The sequence below is a fragment of the Myotis myotis genome, unplaced genomic scaffold (genome assembly GCF_014108235.1).
Source record: "Myotis myotis isolate mMyoMyo1 unplaced genomic scaffold, mMyoMyo1.p scaffold_m19_p_6, whole genome shotgun sequence".
NCBI classification, from domain to species: domain Eukaryota; kingdom Metazoa; phylum Chordata; class Mammalia; order Chiroptera; family Vespertilionidae; genus Myotis; species Myotis myotis.
Window position 1 is genome coordinate 90,595,672 of NW_023416368.1, and position 9,607 is coordinate 90,605,278.

The following is a 9,607-nucleotide window of genomic DNA, read 5'->3' on the forward strand; positions in this document are numbered from 1 at the left end:
GTTGTTAGAAAAATGATAGGGAATAATGGCAGCACAGTGCCCAGCTGAGTGCAGCACCCAAGATGCCCAAAGCTACTCAGTGCACATTCCTGCCGCCCACTCCCCACCCTTACCTGGAAGGTGTTGCCAGGCTTCTCTGCCAGCCCTGGCAAGGGGAATGTGGTCCAAGATGGGGACTGAGGCCTCGGTGTTCCCCCAGAGGGACGGCTGAAAGCATTTGGACGCACCTGTGCCCCTGCAGCGCCACCACTGCATCACTGGACGTCTGGCCCCTCTGCACACCTCCCTCCTCAAGGAGCTGATTCCACGGTCCCACGCAAACAGGTGCAGCCACTGCTGGGTGGAAACCATGTGCCCTCTGGCCCCCCCAGCACCAGAACACCGACACCAACCCTGAGGACGTGGTTTGAGCTCCCACAGTCTCCCACAGAAAGGTGGCCATTCCAGCGAGTGCAGAGCAAGGACCTGGAGGCAGGGAAGCGCTCAGCACTGGGCCTCATCTGATGTCATCCTTCCAACAGACCAAGGACATGGGCTCATCCCACTACAGGCAGGGCTGGGAGCATAACTGGCCCCAGGTGACATAGTTCAAGTGCACAGCTGGGATTCCAGTCCCCCTGCCACCCTCCCCTGCTGTGTAATCTGGGTCTCCTGGTTGTCATTCCTAGGCTCAGATGTCTCCTGGATCCTTGGAAATCTCTACTAGCCACGAGGAAGCAAAAACCACCACAGGTGGGTCCAAGCAGCTTGGGTGGCGGGAGAAGCGGCATCAGGCCCGGAAGCCCAGGCTCCAGGCAAGCTGCAGGCTCAGGCACCCACAAGCCAATCCCCTGAGCCCCAGCAAGCGCCCACCTCCTCCTATCCCCCCTGTCCACACACACACACACACACACACACACACACGCCCTCCTATGCCCCCACCACCACCACCATAATGCCCAAGAGGAAGGCCAGCTCTGCCCAGGGGGCTGCGAAGGAGGAGCCCAAGAGGTTGGGGAGGTTGTCAGCCTCACCAGCTCCTAAATCTGCAGACAAAAGTGCAAACAGAAGGGAAAGGGGACGCAAACATAAAACAGGCCGAAGGGGGCCACCAGGAACCTAAATATCTACCTGCGGAAACAAGGAGGGTCCAGCTTCAGAGGAGGCAGGAGAAAGAGAGGCCAAGTCTGATTAATGTCAAATGTCATGTCTATCCGTGGTCCCTGCCTCCCTGCTTGTACAATCCAGAAGAATGTTTTTATCATCCATTTTGTAAATGCAAGCTTTTTAGTCGTTCTAGAACAGCGGTTCTCAACCTCTGGGTCGCGACCCCTTTGGCGGTCAAACGACACTTTCACAGCGGTCGCCTAAGACCATCCTGCATATCAGATATTTACATTATGATTCATAACAGTAGCAACATTACAGTTATGAAGTAGCAACGAAAATAATCTTATGGTTGGGTCACAACATGAGGAACTGTATTTAAAGGGCCAGAAGGTTGAGAACCACTGCTCTAGAGATTTTTTTAGGAATGAGGGAATTCCACCTCATCCCATTTTTCTTATGGAAAAGTGGAAATCCTTTTTTCTTTTTTTGTTAAAGAGGTGAAATCACTTGCTGGTTGTTTAATTTTTTGGTATAACCAGAAAATAGTGGGATGTTGACTATTCTGCATGTTGGTTGCAGAACGTTGGTTGTTCTGCATGTCAGCTTAACATGCCATAGATGGGGTTGTTTTTATATCCTACTAGAGGCCCAGTGCACAAAAATTTGTGCACTCGAGGTGGGGGGTTCCTCAGCCTGGCCTGTACCCTCTCACAGTCTGGGACCCCTCGGGGGATGACCACCTGCTGGCTTAGGCCTGCTCCTCGGGGGGATTGGGCCTAAGCTGGCAATCAGAAATTCCTCTGGCAGCCCAGTAGCCCTCGAGGGATGTCCACTTGCCAGCGGGGAGCAGACCTAAGCTGCAGTCGGACATCCTTAGCGCTGCTGAGGAGGTGGGAGAGGCTCCCACCACCACCTCTGTAATGGCAGCCATCAGCCTGGCTTGTGTCTGAGCAGAGCTCCTCCATGTGGGAGCTCACTGACCAACAGAGGGCAGCTCCTGCATAGAGCGTCTGCCCCCTGGTGGTCAGTGTGTGTCATAGTGACCAGTCATTCCCAGTCTTTCTGCTGTTAGGGTCAGTTTGCATATTATCCTTTTACTATATAGGATAGAGGCCTGGTGCACGGGTGGGGGCCAGCTGGTTTGCCCTGAAGGGTGTCCCGGATCAGGGTGAGAGTCCCACTTGGGTGCCTGGCCAGCTTGGGTGAGGGGCTGATGGCTGTTTGCAGCTGGTCACACCCCCTTCAGGGTGGGGGTCCCCACTGGGGTGCCTGGCCAACCTGGATGAGGGGCTGATGGCTATTTTCAGGCTGTCCACACCCCCTTTAGGGTGGGGGTCCCCATTGGGGTGCCTGGCCAGTCTAGATAAGGGGCTGAGGGCTATTTTCAGTCTGGCCAAGCTGGCGACTGAAGCTCCCAGCCTCTCCTTTTTTTTTTTTTTTTTATATTCTGGGATTTATTTACCTTCTATAATTGAAACTTTGTTGCCGTTCCAACTCCCAGGCCATGGCCTGCTGAAAGCAGGCATCTGGGGTTTGTTTAGCTTCTATAATTGTAACTTTGTTGCTTAGAGTGGAGCTCAGAGCCCGGCCGCAGCAGGGAGGAAGCTTGGCTTCCTCCATCACTGGAGCAAGCAAACCTCCTGCTCGCTTCAGCTGCATGGCTGCCGGCCACCATCTTGGTTGGGTTAATTTGCATATCCTGCTGATTAGCCAATGGGAAGGGTAGCGGAGGTATGGTTAATTACCATGTTTGTCCATTATTAGATTAGATAATACAAAGCATACTAAATGGCAATTTGGAGCCAGTCGTGCATTTACTATGTCCTGAACATTTTCAATCACTTCTGTTCCCATGTTATTGGTAGAAGTGTTTCCTAAAGAAAACCACTCCTTGATCTTGGCTCTCCCTGTCAGAATTTTGTGCATCTGTGACATTGTTGGTGTGGTAATCCAGTTTTCCTAGTAACTTTATGGGCAGTGAAAGACTGAAAATTTGATTATTTAGCATATATGACATTACGTTGTGAATTGATGGGACGGATATAACAGGGTATCAACATTTGAAGATCTTGGTACTTGATACTCTACTAAGAAATAGCCCCACATTTGAAGCTGGAAGTCACTGGAATAACTTCAGAAAAGAAGCACAACGACATGACTTTACATTTGTGGTACGTATGTTAAGAATTGTGTATGAATTGAAATATCTGTATACTTATCCTAAAACAAGCTAAAATCTCAATTATGAAAGAAAAATACAAAACACACACACAACAAAATGGTATTCCGTTTTCTACAAAGAATTAAAATTCAGTGTGGCAAGGCTGTAGGGAAACAGAAAAACTGTGGACTCTTGGTTTAAGTGAAAAATGTATCAGCCCTTCTGGAGAACAACCTGTCATTACCTAAATGAAAATATAAAATTAACCCCCTGACAAAGCAAGTTCACTTCTGAGGATTTGTGCCATACACAGGGACATGCGGGCCAGACAACGGGCCAGCAAGCTAACACCATGCTGTTGGAATTAGCAAAATCATAAACAGGGTATTATAGTAATCATTATGGTACTTAATGTTAGGACCTTAGAATGTAAGACTTAAAGCATGGGTTACATGCTTTAAGCAGCATTTGGCCGGTTATATGCTTTAAATCTTACATTCTAAGGTCCTAACATTAAGTACCATAATGATTATTATAACACCAGGTATCATCTAAAGCAGTGGTTCTCAACCTGTGGGTCGCAACCCCATTGGGGTTCGAATGACCCTTTCACAAGGGTCGCCTAAGACCATCGGAAAACACATATATAATTACATATTGTTTTTGTAATTAATCACTATGCTTTAATTATGTTCAATTTGTAACAATAAAAATACATCCTGCATATCAGATATTTAAATATATTACAATTCATAACAGTAGCAAAATGACAGTTATGAAGTAGCAACGAAAATAATTTTATGGTTGGGGGTCACCACACCATGAGGAACTGTATTAAAGGGTGGCGGCATTAGGAAGGTTGAGAACCACCTATCTAAAGAGATAGTCATAAGAGTCAAGAGCAAATTGCACTGGTTCCCCCGCGTCTGCTTTACCCACAATAAAGGCTGTGCTGGTGCTACACGGAGCAGAAGTCTGCATGGAGGCACGGACCTCTAACCGGGACTCCCCGCGAGCTTCCCAGCATAACAAGCGATCCTTCCCCAGGAGCTTCACAACATAAAAGCGCAACAACAGGCCAAGCCTGAGAGGGAGCAGGAAAGGAGCTTGGGGTGCCAGACGCCTCGGGCTCCACTCCCCCCGCCGCCTCCTTCAGATGTTTTTACTTGGTCGACACAGGTTGCGCCCACATGCACCGGGAAACACAAGTTACTTTGTGATTATAGATATCGCTTCTCTGAATCTTGGATTCCTTTTTAAAATAAGAACTAAACTTTCGTGATAGCTGTGATACACGGTTTGGCGTTAGTGTTACTTTTTTGAACAGAATGAACTGGACGTGCCCTGGGGCGGCGTTTTTCGAGCCGCCCTTACACCTCTGGCTGCGCGCCCGCACTGCGCGGGGACTGGAAGCAAGTGGAGAGTCGGGATTTAAAATGCGGTCAAATGCGAAGAAAAGCGGCATTTGGCCGGCTGTCGGCCCACCGACCGGCCACAGCCAAGTCTTACAAGCTGAACAAGAATGAAAAAGGGAAAGGAAGCTCCGCGAGTTTCCTTGTGGATTTCCCCCTGAAATGACTGGTCCTTCCGGGGACCGGGAGCAGCGCGGGTTCCCTGTCTCTGCTTTCGCGGGGCCGACACTCCCCGCTCCCCCTTCTCCAGAATGTGCTCAGGTTGGTCCGGCACAGGCCCGGGCATGCCCCTCAAGAACCCCGTTTGGTCTCCTTGCCCCCCGCCCCCCACCCGCCCTCCAGGAGGGGCGGCGGGCACTCACCAGCACCAGGAAAAGGATCAGGGTGCGGGGGGCCCAGGGCCGAGGCCCCGCTCCCCCTTGTGCCTTCAGGGTGGCGGCGCGCCCCACTGCGCGGCGAGAGGCCATCTGCGCTCGGACTCCCCGTGGCCACGTGCGGTCGTGAGCGCTCCTGGTCCCCGCGGCAGACCCGACGCGGGTCTTCCGTGTGTTTCAGGGGAGGGGGCGACTCCCTCAGCCTGCCGGGTGCGGGGTGCTCTGCTTGCAAAAGGCTCCCCGGACTGAGCTCAAGATGGGGGAGACCGAGGAGAAGGCAATGAATGACTCACCTAGGCTGACTTTCACTTCAGGGGGGCGGGGGGAAGAAGTCCACGCCCTTCCAGATTCTGGGCCTGTAACCAAAAGAATCCAGGATCCCTGGGCTAATGCCCCCCCATCTTCCCTACTGTGGCCTTCTGCCCACTCCCAGCTTCTACTCCCGCCTTCCCTTCCCCGGCTCATGGACGGGTACTTGTGAGAAGGTAACCCTCATTTTGTAAAACTACTGTTTGGAATTCTCTGCCATTTTTTAGACGGCCTCTTATTCTAAAAAAAATAATGACTTTATGCCTGACCGGTTTGGCTTGGTGGATAGAGCGTTGGCCTGAGGACCCAAGGATCCCAGGTTCGATTCCGGTCAAGGGCATGTACCTTGGTTGCAGGCACATCCCTGGTGGGGGGTGTGCAGGAGGCAGCTGATGGATGTTTCTAACTCTCTATCCCTCTCCCTTCCTCTCAGTAAAAAAAAAAATCAAATATGTTAAAAAATAAGAATAAAATAGTAACTTTGCTTTCTAGCCTGCTTTAGCCTGCTTGAATGATGAGGAAGATAAACTTAGCTGTCTGACCTTGTATCCCAGAGACTAGATACGCCCATGCTCTCAATGCCATGCCAGGTGCATTTTTTAATTGGACAGAACCGTGTTGTTCTCAAGGCCACCGGCGAGATAACCACTAAGCACACGTAGGGCTGGCTCTTTAGTAAAAAAGGGAAGTTCTGCTTGTAGCGTTGCCCTGAATTTGAAAGGCATTTTTCTCTGTGCCCCTGTGCATAATAATAAAGTGTGATTCCAAACTCTCTGAGCATTGCTTGATGTATTCCGGTTCTCTGTAACACTCAGACATCACCCACCCAGAGCAGCTCAGTAAGGCAGGAGGTTTCTGGGTCAGGGGCTTGATCTTAGCATCTCAGTAGCCAGGTGCCTGGCTCAGAGCAAAACCCCAGTGAACAAGGGTGGGTAGAATGAAGGACACAGAGGTCAGGACCAGTGGGTCTGATTTCAGGTCACCAGGAGGCTTCCACACCTCCCCCATCACAACCTCACCTGTCCTGGTAACACCAGGTCCATCCTGTGGCTTGTGGTCTCAGGTTCTCATGCTCTCTCATCTCAACCCCACTGTTCCCTCCTGCTGCCGGGCAAGCTGGAGGAACCCACTGCAGCCTCTCTTCTGGATTTCCTTTTCCTCTTAGATTCTTTTTTTTTTTTAATCTTTATTGTTGAAAGTATTACATATGTCCCTCCCCCCTCCCCTGCCTTCACCACCCTATTGTCTGTGTCTTTTTTTGATTCCTTCCCACCTTCCCTTGCAGTCTGTTCCATGCTTGTGTCTCTGGTTCTATTTTGTCCATCAGTTTATTTTGTTCATTAGATTCCACATATAACTTAGATCATGTGATACTTGTCCTTCTCTTACTGGCTTATTTCAATTACCATAATGCTCTCTAGGTCCCTCCCAGGCTGACTCAAAGGGCAAGAGATCCTTCTTTTTTACTGCTGCTTAGTATCCCATGGTGTAAATGTACCACAGTTTTCTAATCCATTCATCTACTGATGGGCACATGGCCTGTTTCCAGATCTTAGCTACTGTAAATTGTGCTGCTATGAATATAGGGGTGCAAACATTCTTTCTGATGGTGTTTCAGGGTTTCTTAGGGTATATTCCGAGAAGCTGAATCACTGGGTCAAATGGCAGTTCCATATTTAATTTTTTGAGGAAACTCCATACTGTTTCCATAATGGCTGCACCAGTCTGCATTCCTGCCAGCAGTGTACTAGAGTTCCCTTTTCTCCACATCCTCACCAGCACTTGTCATTTGTTGCTTTGTTGATAGTAGCCATTCTGATAGGTGTAATGTGATACCTAATTGTGATTTTAATTTGCATCTCTGGTGATCAATGACCATGAGCATTTTTTCATATGTCTCTTGGCTACCTGTATTCCACTTTGGAGAAGTGTCTAGGTCCTTTGCCCATTTTGTTTGTTTTGTTTTGTTTGTGTGGGGGTTTCTTTTGTTGTTGTTGTTAATCCTCACCTGAGGATATTTTACCATTGATTTTTAGGAAGAGTGGAAGAGAGAGGGAGAGACTGAAACATCACTGTGAGAGAGACATATTGATTGGTTGCCTCCTGCACGAGCCCTGACCAGGGCCATGGCCAAGGAGGAGCCTGCAACCGAGGTATGTGCCCTTGACCAGAATCAAACCTGGGACCCTTCAGTCCATAGGCTAATGCTCTATCCACTGACCCAAACCGGCTTGGGCAGTTTGCCCATTTTTTAATTGGATTGTTTGTCTTCCTTTTGTTAAGTTGTATGAGTTCCTTACATGTTTTGGACATTAACCATTTATCAGATGTATCATTGCCAAATATGTTCTTCCATGCAGTGGGCTCCCTTTTCGTTTTATTGGTAGTTTCTTTTGCTGTGCAGAAGCTTTTTATTTTGAGGTAGTCCCATTTGTTTATTTTCTCCTTAGTGTCCTTTGCCATAAGAGATTTATCCATAAACATATTGCTATGAGAGATGTCTGAGAATTTGCTGCCTATGGTTTCTTCTAGGAATTTTATGGTTTCACGATTTACACTTAAGTCTTTTATCCATTTTGAGTTTATTCTTGTGTATGGTGTAAGTTGGTGGTCTACTTTCATTCTTTTGCATGTACCTGTCAAATTTTCCCCAACACCATTTATTGGAGAGACTGTCTTGACTCCATTGTATGCTCTTGCCTCCTTTGTCAAATATTAATTGAGCTTGCGTCGATTTCTGTATTCTCCATTCTCTTCCATTCATGTATATGCCTGTTCTTATGCCAGTACCAGGCTGTTTTGATTACAGTGGCTTTGTAGCATAACTTGATATCTGGTATTGTGATTCCTTCAACATTATTCTTCTTTCTCAAAATTGCTGGGGATATTTGGGGTCTTTTTAGTTTTAGTTCCATATAAATTTTTAAAGTATTTATTCTAGATCTGTGAAATATGCTGTTTGTATTTTAATAGGGGTTGCATTGAATCTAGAGATTGCTTTGGGTAATATGGATATTTTAATGACGTTGATTCTACCAATCCTTGGACATAGTATATTTTTTCCCTTGTTTATATCTTCCTCTATCTCTTTTTTCCAACATCCTGTAGTTTTCTGAGTACAAGTCTTTTACCTCCTTAGTTAACTTTATTCCTAAGTATCTTAATTTTTTGTTGCAATGGTAAATGAGATTGTTTGTTTAGTTTCTCTTTCTGAGAATTCAATATTGGTGCATAAAAAAGCCATCGATTTATGGGTGTTGATTTTTGTATCCTGCTATATTCCTCAATTAATTTATTAAATCTAGTAGTTTTTTGGTGGCATCTTTAGGGTTTTCTAGGTACAATATCATGTTGTTTGTGACAAGTGTGAGGTGATACCTAGTTGTTGTTTTAATTTGCATCTCTCTGGTGCAGACTGGTGCAGCTAATAAGGGCGCCTTTTATTTCTTCTTCTTGTCTGATGGCTGTGGCTATGACTTCCAGTACTACCAGTATATATAAAAGGCGAAAAAGCTAAGTGTAAGTGTCTGTACATCCAACCAGTGGCTATGACACATACTGACCACCAGGGGGCAGATCCTCAATGCAGGAGCTGCCATGATGCCCACTGACCATTTTAAAATAAACAGCACCATGGACACGGCGCTGACAAACCAACACTCAGCTTCCTCCAAGTGGGACATAGGCCTTGCCACCACCCCGGAGCGACACTCCACCAAATTTTTTTTTTTAATTAAATCTTTATTGTTCAGATTATTACAGTTGTTCCTCTTTTTTCCCCCGCCAAGCTCCCCTCCACCCCGTTCCCACCCCACCCTCTGGCCTATCCCCGCCACCCACTGTTCTCATCCATAGGTGTACAATTTTTGTCCAGTCTCTTCCCACACCCCCACACCCCTATCCCCCCTGAGAATAGTCAGTCCACTCCCTTTATATGCCCCTGATTCTATTATATTCACCAGTTTATTGTGTTCATCAGATTATTTATTCACTTGAGTTTTAGATTCACTTGTTGATAGATGTGTATTTGTTGTTCATAATTTGTATCTTTACCTTTTTCTTCTTCTTCCTCTTCTTAAAGAATACCTTTCAGCATCTCATATAATACTGGTTCAGTGGTCATGAAATCCTTTAGCTATTCCTTATCTGTGAAGCTCTATATCTGACCTTCAATTCTGGAGAGCTTTGCTGGGTAAAGTAAGCTAGGTTGTAGGTTCTTGCTATTCATCACTTTGAATATTTCTTGCCACTCCCTTCTGGCC

General features: G+C 47.1%; 1 protein-coding gene across 1 annotated transcript in view; it reads right to left on the bottom strand.

The window, feature by feature from the left end:
* TNFRSF10B (TNF receptor superfamily member 10b) overlaps positions 1 to 5,321 on the bottom strand; it is a 53,900-nt gene extending 48,579 nt beyond the window's left edge. Inside the window, exon 1 of the mRNA XM_036314710.1 lies at positions 5,025 to 5,321. Within this exon, the coding sequence (XP_036170603.1) occupies positions 5,025 to 5,129 (105 nt within the window). The 5' untranslated portion in view covers positions 5,130 to 5,321. The remainder of the gene's footprint in view (positions 1 to 5,024) is intronic.
* Positions 5,322 to 9,607: the final 4,286 nt, after the last annotated feature.